We start from the raw sequence: 15,686 nt of genomic DNA, 5'->3' as shown, positions 1-15,686 counted from the left end.
TACAAGTTGCTCAGGGATACGGGTGGACTCGAACCCACCTCGTCCTGAGTGACCAGTGCTGATGTCCCTAGCACTGGCGATAAACGAGCCCACGGGCCAGCAAGACCTAATCTGACACGACACCGGCATCACAAAACGTCTGGTTTTTTAAAATTTTTGTTTTGTTTTTGTTATAGAATTTCATATGAATTTGCTGTTGGTTTCTTAATTCATGACGTTGTTGATGAGGTGGACCAGTTTTAAAGAGATATATGTACATAAACAACACATTAGAAAAATGGCAGTTGTCCTAAAAGAAAAGAAAATGACCTCAAGCCTGTGTAGACTTCCTCTTGGAAAAAAGATCTAATTTCATTACATTTTAATTATCTAATTTGTCGAACAGACTTCATAGTTCAAGTGTGGAATCATGACATTCTAAACATTTCCTTGACCGCAGTATGCTAATAGCAGCGAAATAGATTGCGTTCCGCGGAGCAATACGGACAATTCGAGCACTTTGCATGTATTTCCATCATTGTCTCATAACTTTTACCGAAGCCCAAAAAAATTATCTCATGGGATGCCTTATAACATTACAAACAAAGGGTACAAAGATTACTTAGCGGTAGATGACAGTCAATACGACTATTTCTAACTCGCGATTTTCATTTTTTGCAAATGTATGAATTAAAAAGTGGGATAATCAATAATTAAAAAGGGTGACATAAAATATGGCTACTTTTCACTGACAGATAAAAGTTGTAGTTGAAAGATCAATGCGTTTGAACATCAGTTGCCTTTCATTAAGCTCAAAATGTAGGTTCAATGAAAGCGGAAAAAAAATGACGTATTAAGGTGATTTGCGGATGACAGAGATGTCCGAAATACTGGTTTTACTTTCATTAGAGTACAATGGCGATATAATAATAATGTCAAAAGTTGATCACTTTGGCATCTTTGATAGTCTCTTCAACGCGTCCATGATTTGATTGTCTCCAACGATGCACAAAGTACAGAGTTCCAACTATATAGAGAATGTAAAATGTGACTGTTAATCCAAAGATTAATTCACCTTGTTCTAAAAGTTGCAGATCATGGATATTTCTTCGAGCGGTAAATGTCTCAACGAACGTCATAAATGAAGATTTTGCTATAAACATCTTAATCAAATGTCAAAACTGTTGAAAAGCCACAGCATGGTACCCCACTCCATCTACATCAAGTTGGGATCGTGGACGCACTGACCGGAGCTGGTAACCAGACGACCATCTGTGCCAGCAGTCATACAATACTTGACTGGACTGACGCGCCATGTTGCCTTCCTCTCGCAGACGACACTCGCTTGCCCATCACAATATGTATGGCGCCATTTTCCATCCTCTGCTTTCATGGTGAGGCAGTTGCCATCCAATTCAGGCTGAAGAGAGTCTGGATTGTTAAACGGTGGCCACTGCCCCACCCCGTTCACGATACACAGCCACGCCCCATCTCTATGGCAATTCAGCCACGCCCTATTCACTCCCTCTTTCTCCAGTAGTGAGTTGGCGAATGTGTTCTCCTCTGCTGACTTGGGCATCAGTAGGTCGCCCCCGATTCCTCGGCAGAATTCCCTTGCCTTGGCCCATTCCATAGGATCGGACTTGACGTGGTATTCAGAACCCAGTCGTTTCTGCCAAGTAGGTGGACAAGGTAGAGCTCCCAAAGTAACCGACAAAGAACAAATGGCGTTGATGAAAATAACCGAAGCGAGTTTACCGTGTGGATTCATCTTGAGATGCTGAGGTTGTATCAATCCAGCGTTCATTATACCGCGAGAGTTTGGATCCTGTATGAAGCGGCTGCGTCTGCTTTTGTTTATAGCGGTTTCTGTGTGTAAGGGGTTTGTTTACTGATGTTGAAACCTTGAGCAAAAAATCGATCCCACGGAAATGAGCTTTTAATATTGTTAATTTTTAAAACCTCGGACAACAATCTGACAGGGGAGTCAATACCGTATGAAAATTTCATGTCTTTGATGTCACCTTGAGGTCAATATATATGATGGTTGAAAACACGCACACTTACTAGCCTTTATCCTGTGTTTACGTAAGCCGTGTCCTCACTGGCTTTTTTTTTAAAAGGTTTTACCGAGACGATGGTAAAATGAGAAATGGTCAAATGTGACCACTGTCCGCACTTGGACTTTCGACACGGGAAAATTTACCCAGACCGCGTGGGAGAAGTAACCGAGCTGTCACAGTGTCAGTATAATGACTAACCGTACACAGAAAACAAATTGCCGATCACATTTTCAGCCGTCGATACGCACAGTAATATTACACACGCCATTTGCATGCACAACATAATCGTTTACACGATATTATTTCATCTTGACACGCTAAATCTTGACGAAAAGGCCATTTAATTCTGACGCATTTGTGACACGTCGTCGAAGCCATGCCGCTGTACGATGTTCCGTGCGGCAGCAGTGCCATCAGTATTCGTTGGTTCCCATCGCATGCTTACAGAATCGAAGCTACGATGTCGGCCAGGAACCAGTGACTACGGCCTACGTTCGGTACCGGACCATGATGTTCCGTGCATGACTACACTAGCGCATCAGGACGAATTTGGATCGTAGAAAATAACATACATTGGTGGAAAAAGAGAATTTCCGCAAATTAATTCTCAGAACGTGATCTCTCTTATCTGTGTATGTATTTGTCCGTTGAAATATATATTTTAACGAGATTTTACCGCTCGGACTTGATACACCGCAGCGTGTTTCTACAAAATGTTCGGCCACTGCACGTGCAGGTTCGTGCGGTCTCTGTATGCATAACAGGGCGCTCGGGCCGGATGTACGCTTTCCTGAGCCGCTTTTACCGACTCGCACTGTCCGCACTGGACTTATCGTCTCGCTGGGCACGTGGGAAGTTTTCCTGGGCAGCAGTTGGCCAGTAAAAGTAACCGCTGGACTCAGGAAAAGTAACCGAGAGGAAAACGTCCTAGGCTGTCCGCACTGGACTTAAAATGGGAAAAGTACCCATAGTCTCAGTTAGTTTGACCAAAAAAGTCCAGTGCGGACAGGGCCAGTACGACGCGACGAAGTGAAAGCTTGATGCACAATTAATGACACTATACAGGGTGAATCAAAAAAGTGGAACCCTCAAAAAATATATTTCATATTAAAAAAACATGTAGCACCAAAAATAATAATGACTAGATAAAATGACTCAATCCGTTCAAACTCTATCATCATTTCAAAACAATGATCCTAAAACCTTTTTCGTCCAAAATACGATTTCCAGAATTGTTGTCACATTTGTCTTCAAACACCACCAGCGATAAAACAAAGTCCTTTTGAAGGCCCCTCTTTTGAAAAAAGTTGGATTTTGTAAATCATTTTGTAAGCAGGTTTGCTAATAAAGATAATGTGTACTAACAGTTGTTGACAGTTGTCGAAATAAGTATTCTCGGTCATTTTCTTTGTTGTTCTAAACAGTCAGAACGCACAATAAATTGACTTTTTTTGGACGAAACAGGTTTTAGGGTCATTGCGTTTAAATTGTGATATCCTTTGAATGGATTAAGCAATGTCACTTTTTTTCATTTAAAAGTTGTTTCTGAAATTGGGCTTACAGTAATTAATATTTTCGGTGCTACATATTTATATATGAAATATATTTTGGGGTTTTGGGTTCCACTTCATGGATGTCTTTATGGCTGATTCCATGCTTTGTTGGTTACTTGTAAAAAAAAAAAATCCCAACGAAACCAGCAGCAAGACAAAAAATCTTGAATGATTTGAATAACTGAAACATTGCTTCCATATCTTCCATTTGTGAATATTCATGGTCTAACTGTTGGCATTTGATTGCAGATTACAAAAAATCTACATGTATTACTTTCAGAGATCTGGTGTTCAGTTTGAAAATGTATTTGGGTTCAAATAAAAAACAAAAGAATTCAATCAACCTAAATCATCTTAGCAATGTCGTTTCAAACTGTATTTGTTTCTTTGTAATGTTGTAAAATATTTATAATAGTTGCTTTACGATCATGCAGTAATCTCATATGCTTTTATTTTATTTCATTGTGGTGTATTGTATTTGTAATGTATTGCATTTGTACATGTGTATATAATCATTTGTAGTGTATACAGGGCCCCAATGGAAACCAGTTTTAAACTGCTTGGGCACACCCTGGGTAGAAAAATCTAATAAATATATAGATAAAAAAATATTCTCAATTTTTTTTTCAGTAGGTGTACATTTTATTCTCAATTAATAATGCTAAAAATGCAAAAAGTGATATTTATCAAAGTACGAAAAATACTATAGCCGCAATAGTTACAACAAAAACAGCTGACCAATTATTGCTGCCGAGGAAAAACATAATACATATAGCATACATGTTAAGAAACTCATTAGCTAAAATTGGGATCATGCTTTTATAAACAGCAAGGATGAACACTATACGTTTGTATGTTGTTCGTCGACATTATTTTACAGTAACTAGAAGAAGAAAATACAATATTTTAAGTTTCTTGCAGTTTTAGTGGATACTTTAGTATGCTTAGCGGAAATTGAGCTTATACTGACGCATCCGGGTACGTGATCACTTTACACACCCACACACATAATTCCCTATGTTTTACATAACTATCGAGGACAAGGCCTTGTCTTTCCCTTTGTCCCTGTAATATAACACTCTCCAACAGACTAAGCACATAAACGCACAATCGATGACCAATTATGAACGTTCGAGGACAACAAAGAATCTGTTGTTCTCCCTTTGTCTGTCTGTCCTCGGGGTGAAGTACGTTTGTTTGTGGTGTAAATCGATGACACCTACGTGCAACATCATCGATGAATTGAGGACAGGAACCAAACTGAGGATTCGTCGGTTAGAAAACGTGTACAAAACCAATGAGAGCTGATGCGTTGAGTATAAACAAAAGAAAAGGGAAGAGGAACAATAGAAAATCCTCGATTTACACCATAAACACCACACGCATACACCCACAGGAGGCCCTGCAATGGGGTAAAACTGCCTCACAAGAAATTGTTGTAAATATTGTTCAGAACAATTTCTCGTGAGGCAGTTTTCCCCATTGAAGGGTAGCACAATGCTTTGGCCATTGAAGAGGGCCTCCGTGACAGAGATGACAGCGTGCCTGGTTTGGTCTTTAGGATGAAGTCCTCAAGCGGGCATGTGCTAGCAATGTACCGTGCTAACATGCATATAGGCCTACTTGTAGAAAGTGGTATTTGTTGCCTGACGTTTCGAGGTATCTACGCTAAAATAACCCCGCCTGGTTACATGTAAATACACACAGCTAACTCTTTTGGTTGGGTACAAGTTCACATTTTTTCTTGTCAGATTTACTGGAGTTTTTTCTTCAGATTGTACTGACGTGAACCTGTTCTTTGCTGTGCTTAATTTATAGTTGTTAAAAAAAAACAACCAAGTGTAAAATCGATACCAGAACAGCAGTTCAATGGAACTTAAAATGTTCATCAACATGCAGATATGCTAGGTTTCAAAACAATGTTCCCCTAGTTAATTTTTCTTTCTGAATTTCATCTCAGACGTCTTGAGTGAGTAGTTGTATCCTTTCCATCGTCTCCAGACCACGCCCTTGGCGTATTTATTGGTAGGGCCGCCCAGGTAGTTACCGTTGAGATTGGACTGATGGCACCGCTCATACCACCATGCACCGTGGTAGAGCAGAGCACAGTTACCGGTAAGAAAATCGTCGTTGTCTACATCTTTGGTCGTGAATTGTTTCTGGCTGTGACGGGTCAAGGAATCCCCTTAAAAAAAAAGAAAACTAAAATTAAACCTGATATAGAAGGATATTTTCAATTTTTTTGTGTGGGGGGGGGGGGGTGTGTGAGCTGTGATCACGTCATTTTTGAATTCATTTTATTCCCGTTTTTTTGTCTACTGAGGCATGTCACAACCGCAACCCGATTTTAAAATGAATGACAGCAATTCAGGTCCAATAAATTAAAATGTTACATTTTTTGCACTGTGATCAATAATGCTTTGTATTTAAAAGTATGATCTGATTAATCGACAAAGATCAAATCATTCTCAATATTCATATTAAAAATTATGAAAATGCGCCGGACAAATACGAGGTGAGCGACCTTTTTAAAAAATAACAATATACCATGAAATGACTTAAAAATATATTTTCATTTCAAATTATTTTTCTCTGTAAAGGAAACAGAAAAGGCCTATGTGGAAAATCTCCGGATGAGGTTTTGTTTTAGACCCTCCCAAAAATATTCCTCACAAGCAGCACAATCAGTCCAAGGGAGCATACGACCTTGATTTATAATATAAATATGTCGCGTCTTTAAATTCTTTTGTGAAATGTTTAACTAGTTAGGATTTAATGTTGCACGGCTGAAGGAAAGCAACAAAGCACATCCCTATAGGTTAAAATTGAGGTCAACCGAATCCTCCTTAGGGCGTATAAGGAACTGCTACATCCATGGGCGTCGCGAGGGGGGGGGGGGGGGGCAAGGGGGGCACTTGCTCCCCTGGAAAAGCAAAAAAAAAAAAAGGAAGAAAAAAAAAGAAAAACAAGGAAAGATAAAGAGGCGCGAAGACAAAGTGGTGTAATTTAATGAGTTGGGGGGGGGGCAAAATGTCCCTGCCCCCCTCTAAAACTGATAAATCGAGAATGTGTTGAGAAAAACAAGCATTTTTTGGCAAAAAAAAAATTGCCCCCCTCTAGAAAAAAATCCTGGCGACGCCCATGGCTACATCACAACCAAAAGGTGGATCTTTCCCCAATAAAGCTCATGCCCTGTGCGATGTCATGGCATATTTTCTCCCTTGACTGCATGGATTCTTACCAGCCGTTCCCGAGTACTGGCCCAAGCTCAACCGGTAGCTGTCACTCAAGTCGGCCACGCCGAACGAGTTGTAGACAGCGTACTTGGAGTCGTCTTCGAAGTCTGTCAGATCGACTCGCAGTACGTAATCATCCTGAGCGGTCAGCCGGTGTAAGTTGTCATTACCCAGCCAGAACTCACCCTCTAGGTCACCAAAACCCTGCCGGTAACCCTCAAAGTCACGGTAGAAGTCAACCGAACCGTCCTGGCGACGCTGAAACACCTTTCATGTTTGAAAAATAATATGTATACATTTAATTCAAAATTTGCTTTCGAAATTCGAGTTTTAAAATACGTGGACATATAAGGAACATATTGACAAAACGGTCCAGAGTTATGCGAAAACACTATTTTCAAGCAAATATTATCAATGAATCAACACTGGATATATATTATATAAAGAGCCAGAATATTCAGATGTTATCATGACAATGATATAGCCTGACGGAGTAAAAGTCTTCTTTTTTCCAGAGGGGAATTGCAATCTTTTCTTTTTTGAAAGTAAGAAACATGTACAAGACGAAGTTAAAAAGGACTCAGTTAAATTGAAAGAAAAACGACAAAACTATTCAAACCGCTGACTTATTCGAATGACATGAAATCTACAAATTAAAAAACAGTTACAGTGTCTGACATTTCGATCCTTGCTGGATTTTTCTCAAAGGCAAATAAACACGTTCACATTAAAACAAACTAGCCAGAGACACAGAAGCATTCATGGGTAGAAGGAAAACACAAAGGAGGGTGAAGATGTTTTAAGTTGGCAGATTAAGATAGCGGAGAACAAAGTGGAAGAGTTGGAGATAAGGCGGGGGAAGGAACATTGATGTGAATGTTAACTTTTTTCAAAACAAGAGAGTATTTGAACATTACGTGATCTGTGACAACAGATTGAATTAAAGTTAGTTAAGTTAAGTTCCTACCGTCCAGCCACCGCCGTCTGTGTCCATATCACAATAAACCTCGATTTCCTCCCCATTGTCCTGAGGCTGGAGCTTATATACACCACTCCTTGTTACACCCCTGGCCAAAGCATTGGAACAGTCCTTGTAAATAGTCACTGAAAAGACAACAATTACGTGCTTCACATTATCTTAACGGTAAGGCCAAGTAATGGGCTGTTGGCCATATGAAATTGAAAGCAATGTAAAATTTTCATTTTTTGAACTTGTGAAGAGAAAGAAAAGCAAGGACCTAAAGTTAATTACAAATTAAAAACCGGTCTGCTCTGACGAATAATTTAAAATTTGTGATTAAACATGCACTAATGTTTTAAGCCACATTAAAAAAATAAAGTGAGGCTAGAATGCATAAAAAGTCTATGGCACCGTTCCATCTGGCACCATCTCATTCAACAGTTCACAACAGAAAAACATTCAGGGAACACGACCAAAACGGCTTCCTCGTATAGGTCCAAATGCAAACCAGTTTCTTATTCCCGCCTCCTTTTTAACTTTTTCTTTTCAGTGACACATTTTATGTGCTTCAGGCGAAATTGTATCAATGTACCAAGTTCAAAATCTGGTAGAATGAGTGACTGCTCCTTTGGATACAAATTTATCAGCAAAAGAGTCGAGAAAACGGAATACTCCTTCTTAGAAAATTTGTTATCTTGGGTAAAAAGGTCTTCTCTCTCCCCCCCCAAAAAAAGCACGGACGAGACACCTTCTTTTAATTTCGCCTAATAGACCATTTGAAACAAGTTTATTGTTGCCGATTCAGGGTAACAACATTTCAAAATAATGTAAGAGTTTAAAAACCTAACCTATCGAAATTTCGGATCAGTTGATATACTTTGTGAGAAAACTTTGAAAAAACATCTTCATTTTTTTCTTGACGCAAAACAAGTTTTACGTTTGAAGCCGCCCATTCCAAAGTTCATTAATGAATATTTACAAATCATTTCCATTACCTTTACTGTAAGTGGCGCAGATCACCAACGTGCGTGGCGCGACCAAGTTCACGTCACATGCAATATCTCTAATAATATATTTTCTTTCTAACCCTATGAGTGACGAAATCAAGTGCAATCTAGACATGTGTCGGTAATCCGTCTGAAACTGAATGTGTAATTTTGTTTTCGAGATTGGATGGATACTCTGGTAAATGTACTGTTACATGGTTGTGCTATGTGCCTAGAAAGTTAATTTCTTTAAGTTCTTCCTGAGTTGTAAACTGTAGTAAAATGACAGAGATGGTCAAATCGTAGCGACAATCAGCCCGATATTATACATTTCTGCTTTTCAAATTGACGTCATGCCATACACGACCAAAACATTGAAATGCAATTTTATTTTTAAAAAAAATCGAAGCAATTTGCAAAATAGTAATTTTGCTTCACCACCTCCCCCATCCCAAATAAAATAACAACACTCACCAGTCGTAAATTTGGAAGTCGACGGAGCAGATGTTGTTTTGGGTACTGGAATTCAAACGTACACAAATTTGAAAGCACAATAAGTATAAAATAAAATCTTTTATCTCAAGATTAGTTTACTGCAAATCAAAATCAATGAACATTCATTGTATTTGTGTATTTAGGCCTAATGCTTGTAAATACAAACATACTAGGTTGGGTTGTTGTTTTGGGTGTTGTCGCAGGCTTTGGCGTAGTTTTTGCCTCTGGAAAAAAACAATACAAATAAATAAAATAATGTTTTTAACACAAATTAGAACATGCAAGAACATAGAAGATTTTCTATGTATTAATTGTCAAAACACCCTTACCAGGTCGAGCTGTGGTTTTGGGTTTCGTTGTCCTAGGTGATGGCGTCGTTTTTGCTTCTGAAATAAAAAAGAAAGAACTTTTACTCACTACAAAATTACTAAAATCATCAATTATTAAAGTCTTTGCAAAGAAAGTATGTCATATCAAAATCTTACAGTAAACCTTAAAAGAGTTTTTTACCAGTTGTTCTTGTTGTAGTAGTCGAAGGTGTTGTCACCCGTTCTAATTAAAAAAACAAAACAAAAACAACTATAGCACGAATATCACAACCAAATCAGCACACTAATTAATTTTTATTTACAAAGCAAAGATTAATATACTTCATATGTTCTTACCAGGTAGGCCTATGGTTGTAACTTGTTTTGGTGTTTGTGGCACTGAAATGAAGATAAAGAAATATCTTCTTGTTGAAGAAACTAAAATGTAGATGTACTTCACAACTATTCAAGTTATTAGATTCTAAAGGTGGAGATCAGGGTGCCTTGAATGGAACAACCATACAGGGTAGCATGACCTTTAAAAAAAGGAGCCTTCCAAAATCAACTCTCGATATTCCTAAGATATTATCATTCAAATGTGAACGAAGTTTGTTATTTTTCTTTCTAGAGAACAGTTTCAGGTTACACCTCAAGTTGGCGAATACTCTTCATGTCAGATGTCAAGCTAACATTTGTTAAAAAGCTAATTCAGTTGTGTGAAACCTAGTAAAACAATAATGACATACCAGTTGGAGTTGAACTTGGAAACGTTATCTTTGTTGTTGATGCTGTAAGAAGGATCAATAAAAGAGGAAAGGAATATGTTAGTAATAAGCAGGGAAATCATAGAATAACTTGTCTTAGACAATAAACTTACGTACGAGCAGGTGTGCACTTGTATGTACACCATGGGTGGAGAAGGTTACGTGTCATTAAAAAAACAAGCAAGCAAACAAGCAAACAAACAAACAAACAAACAAACACCCCAACACCCCCAGCAACCCATCAAACAAACGAACCAACCAACAAAACCAAACAAACAAAGAACCTCAAAAGACCCAAACAACCAACCAATAACCCCCCCCCCCCCCACCCCCGAAACACAACAACTTTAACTATCAAGAGCCCATCATGGCTAAAATGTACATGTAGCACCTGTTTCCTTAATCTTCAGTATTTTGTTATAGGTTTCTACTTACTAGGCAGAGTAGACCTTTCAGGGCTGGATGTCGGTAGTGTTGTCTTTTCTACATTTGTGACAGAAAATAGTAATGTGATCAAGAGTTACCAAACCTTTGTTAGCTTGTAAATCCTTTTCCCAAAATACAATCAAAAACGACTTTTTGACTGGAAAGCGATCACTGTAAAACAAAGTTCAAATCTCAGTAAAGCCCCAGTTATGAATTTCTCGGTGTCACGTCAAAAATTCATGCAATCAAATTTAAAGAAAAGCAATTTACGGAACTACTTGGACTACGTCCGTGTGAACAAAGGAAACACGTTTCCTTCTGACCCATTTTTGATGGAAGTTGTTTCTTTTGAGTCTGTAAGATTAGGCTGTTTTCCTGAACTTGTCCTGGAGGGATATTCGACAAAGTTTCATCCGGCCGTCGATTTATTTTTAGAGTACAAAACGTGCAGCTAATTCCAGTCATCCTTTAGCTCCACAAATTTAGACATCTCGCATATTTTGACATTTAAGAAAGTCGGCCCAAAATAGAACAGAAACAATTTACGAGCCTGGCGTTGTCAAGCCTTACCGAGTGTTTGGAACACAAAACATTTGAAGTTAAGCTTGAATATTTTGTACGACTTCAAGCTTTTATATACGCGGCATAATCTACATCAGAACAATTCTCTGTGCACAGACAAGCCATATAAGAACAAACGTTTGTAGGGGCGGATCCAAGTCTTGATCAGGAGGGGGTTTGCTGGCAACAGGGGGGGGGGGGATTTTGGCAGACATTTGCTATCTTTTTCTGCACAATGATCCTATTTTCGAGGCCCAAGAGGGGGGGGGGGGTTAGAACTCTATCCTCGAATATCCTCTGCCGGCTTATTAAAACAATCAGTTGCGTTTACACTGCTTAGGTTTGGTAAACTATTATGTTTAGAATCTATGTTAAATTTGAAAATTGACTGGTGCGGGGTTTGAACCAGCGACCTTCTGAGCTATCCAACCATATTATGGCGGCGCCCCACGTTAAAATCAATTCAAAAGCTGATGCTGTTTTTACCATTGTTTCATGGGCGTCGCAAGGGGGGGGGGGGGCAAGCCCCCCCCCCTGGAAAAGGGGGAAAAGAGGGGGGGGGGGGAGGGGAGGGAAAAAGTACGAAGCCATATTGCTGTTAACTTAGTAACATGGATAGTATCAAACTAGAATAAAACTGAATTTAAAATCCTGCACTAACATTAAATAGAATTATGAGACTATTTCAGAATGCATCAGTTCTTTAAATTATAATAAATTAATGTTTCTTTTTGACGGAATGGGTGGAAGGAAACGGTCATCATTGAAAATCTAGAATCAAAGTAGCTTATGGGAAATTGAGTAAGTTAAAAAGAACAAAAACTTGTCCAAAGTTTGTCGAATTTTTCCTACCAGTTGCGGGCGTCAGCTTCTCCGGATTTGATGGCAGTGTTACTGCGGGATCTGAGAGCAAAAAAAAAAACCTTTTAAATTTCGAAAAGTTTACTCTGCAGAATAACGGAATTCGATTTTTTAAATGGATTTTTTTTTTTAATTTACTGGAAATTATATTAGGCACTTCCTTAATTTGCAGTTGTGGAAAGTCCACACTTTACAATATGTCCCCAAAAAGTGTCCGTCTGACTATTTTTGAAATAACTACAAAACCATGAAATAAATTTTACCTTTTTTCCATTTGAATTCCCCTCACGCTTCACTACACAATCGTCAGTTGATCTTAATCACATTTTTTGGACACTGCAACCAAATTCCTTGCCTTAATGGATTTCAGTGCTGTGCCATGTAAGCTGTGTGAAATCCTGCATGTTGTGAACAAGGCTAATGTGGTTTGGGATTGGAATCATTTGCCCTTGAGCATTAAACTGAGGTCTTGCCATGATGACTGATAGTCAGGTAAATGATTCCAATCCCAACCGCAACCCTTTTCACAACATGTAGGATTTTACACAGCTTACATAACACAACACTGAAATTCATTAAGGTCACAGTGTCCAAAATAGTCGTTGTGATAAATCGATAATTTCGTAGTGATGTCTGACCGAAATTAAATGAAACCCATAGGGGTTTAGGCCAAGGATAAGGAGTATCTGCACGATTAAAAACTTTTTAAAATTGACTTCATGGTTTTGTAGGTTTTGTAGTAAATTTAAAAATAGTCAGACACACTTTTTGGGGGGACATTCTGTACAGTGCAAATGCACTACTTCCTCCCCTATGTCTAGCCTTGGTGTGCGAGCAACGGAATACAAAGTATTAAATGGGTCATATTCCACTAATTAAATTATGTCTCTACACCTGCTAGTTAATCTCTTGTACACACATCCATAACACCATTAAGAAAGATATCTAAACTCTACCTGGTAAGTTTCTAAGCATCTCGGCAAGATCCGACATCGCAGCTTGCAGCTGTTTGAGGTGCTCCCTTGTCTCATCCCGAAGACGTCGGTACGCTGCCTCAAGTCTCGTTGTCTCAGTGGAGACGATGTCTTGGATTGAGGAGCAGTTGCAACAGGCTTTGGCTACCCCTGTGGTGCTGAACCGTGGCGGATTGATGATGATGTGCGGGCTGTAGACAAACTGGTCATATTCAAGATCATGGACCTCCGTCTCAGGGTGGACGCCAGATCCAATCGTGTCCGAGAAACCTTCCCCACGTCTCTCTGGTGCTTGAGCAGTAGCAGTCGCGACACACAAAAAGCTCACGAAGCACACACTTAATACAAGCCTCATTTTGAAAGATGTCATCATCGTGGATGTTAATAGTTCATTTATTCTCAACTTCTAACTGAGCTGGGCTATACGCTGTGATGTAAAACTGCCGAACCTGCAAACCCTCAACTTGCTGCCATTTACTTCAGTTCAGCTGTGCCATGCTTTGCCTTAGACCCAGCTATCCGTTGATTGGATATAGCAACGCTCAGGCAAAGTTCATCGAGGGGCGCTGTTTACCCCGTGGTATAGCGGCGTCCTTCATTTCCCGTCTTGGGGCGCGCCGGTCCAATTTCCTCGTTGAGCATCAGGATAAGGAAGTCAAGCTAACTGAAAGGCACATGAGAATATTTATTTTTGGGATTTTCTTTTTTTTCATTAAAAAAACCCCCCGAAACTGCTCAAAATCTTAAGAAGGTTGCATAACAACAAACTGGTTGAAGTTTCAGCTCAGTGGAAACTATACATTATGAGAAAACAGAGATCGGGGTCTACAGGGTTCCGTTGATAACGCACGAACAAATCTGTTCCCTCGGGCACAGTTTCAAAGACTACTTTCCAATGATTGTTTTCTTCTGAAAATTCCATTTCAGGCGGAATTATTTCACAGTCTTATATCTTAACTTTTAGCAAAGATTTCTTTCGTTAAATTGGATGGTACGTTTTCGGATTTCAAATGTCCCTACGTGCTTTTAAATGTGTGCATCGGCAACTTGAATATGGCCTGCTATGTTAAACTGATGTTAAATTCTATTTTCCCCGGCACACTTTTGTGACCTTAGTAAGCGGAAGTTTCAAGACCTTGGTAAAAAAAAATCCGGTGAAAGTCTTGTTCTCCATCGAATCGAAAGGAGGTTTTCAAGCGTAAAGTCAGGTCAACTATTTGTTTGTTTTGAGTCTCACTTAAATCCTTTGCTTCATTTGAATGCTATAATTTGGTGTCCCGTGAAGCATGTGTTTTTACCTTTCAAGGCATACAGGATCATTTGTGTTTCATTTGTTTTGTTCTTTTCCAATAATAACAACACTCACAATCCAAAGACTGAATTTTCAAGACCTAACCTGTTGAAGTTTCAGCTCAGTGGATATTACACTTTTCGAGAAAGCCGTTAAAAACCATGCGCAACCCGCTGATCACGCATCACGATTTTGATCAACAGCACTTTATTCAATAGTCTTTATTTTTAAAAAAAAATCAGTCATTTTTATGATGACCTATATTGTTGATTTCTTCTAAATGACAGCAAGCCAGACAGAATCATTTTACGGGCTGTTCAATCAGTTAGATTTTTAATCCAATTAAGCTTTTTTATAATAATTCGGTGGACTACGTTCGGCCTAAATGAAAATGATCCTATATGCCTTTATAAACGTGTGAACTGATTTCATTTGTCGATGTGAAAAATACTAGGATGAAGACGACACATTTTGTTTCTTGCTATAAATTTAAGGAGCGTATGCTTGGTGCATATCTACAGACATAATTTTACGTCACTTTCTTAGCACGTTGAGTTTGAATGCAATTTGGAAATCAAGCGACCCCGGCGGAATATATCACGGCTCATAAACCAATGTCTTATCATTTGGACCGTAATGCCTGAATGCAAGATATGGGAACAGGGCATGAAGGGTGGGCGGGGCGGTGGAGGGGGTAATCCTGGATTCGCCACTATAGTGGCGAATCCAGGATTGTCCAAAATGGGTGTGGTGTTGTAGTCCAAGATTTTTGAAGGGGAAATGAGGCATAACAATCAACGCATACAAAGACGTTTAAAGCAATGAATCAAAATTTGCAATTATAGACTTGAGTAAAATTCACTTTCTGAGAACATTTGAGATTTTGTTTCCCATTACGGTCAGTCAAGGGGGGGGGGGTGTTATCATACTACCCAACCACCCTTGGATAATTCAATGCAAAATTCTGACTTGAGACATCACGTTTACTTCTCACAGGGCTAGGAGGAAATCCGTGATCTATATTTCCCGAAGGACACCAATAAAAAGCAGGAAGTAGTGGGTGTAAGCGAGCACTTGAGCAAAGGATAAACGGCTCATTTAAGATTGTAATCGGGGCTACTGTGCTTACGTGATAGCGATTGAATTGAAAGTGATGTGACCTTTGACCAGTGGCGTAGCCACCGGGGGGGCGTGGGGGGGGGAGGCGACCGCCCCCCCATGAAACCTT

The 15,686-nt window shown here is 39.2% G+C and overlaps 2 protein-coding genes across 4 annotated transcripts; both read right to left on the bottom strand.

The window, feature by feature from the left end:
* Positions 1-1,195: 1,195 nt before the first annotated feature.
* Positions 1,196-1,750, bottom strand: LOC119736854 (asialoglycoprotein receptor 2-like). The gene has a single exon (XM_038210864.1). The coding sequence runs from the start codon at positions 1,748-1,750 to the stop codon at positions 1,196-1,198; it is 555 nt and encodes a 184-aa protein (XP_038066792.1).
* Positions 1,751-4,895: 3,145 nt separating this feature from the next.
* On the bottom strand, positions 4,896-13,728 carry LOC119738531 (ficolin-2-like). 3 transcript variants are annotated; one of them, XM_038213433.1, is made up of 12 exons: positions 13,150-13,728; positions 12,185-12,235; positions 10,781-10,828; positions 10,328-10,369; positions 9,939-9,980; positions 9,784-9,825; positions 9,603-9,659; positions 9,444-9,497; positions 9,253-9,297; positions 7,799-7,935; positions 6,837-7,098; positions 4,896-5,780 (listed from the first exon to the last, which is right to left on the bottom strand). In XM_038213433.1, the coding sequence occupies exons 1-12, from the start codon at positions 13,538-13,540 to the stop codon at positions 5,527-5,529; spliced, it is 1,425 nt and encodes a 474-aa protein (XP_038069361.1). In that variant the 5' UTR covers positions 13,541-13,728; the 3' UTR covers positions 4,896-5,526. The 3 variants fall into 3 exon arrangements, with proteins under 3 accessions (XP_038069361.1, XP_038069363.1, XP_038069362.1); XM_038213435.1 differs by lacking the exon at positions 9,784-9,825; XM_038213434.1 differs by lacking the exon at positions 9,939-9,980.
* Between the last annotated feature and the right edge of the window lie 1,958 nt (positions 13,729-15,686).

Source organism: Patiria miniata, unplaced genomic scaffold (genome assembly GCF_015706575.1).
Source record: "Patiria miniata isolate m_02_andy unplaced genomic scaffold, ASM1570657v1 HiC_scaffold_3, whole genome shotgun sequence".
NCBI classification, from domain to species: domain Eukaryota; kingdom Metazoa; phylum Echinodermata; class Asteroidea; order Valvatida; family Asterinidae; genus Patiria; species Patiria miniata.
This window is presented reverse-complemented; position numbering and strand designations above follow the sequence as displayed.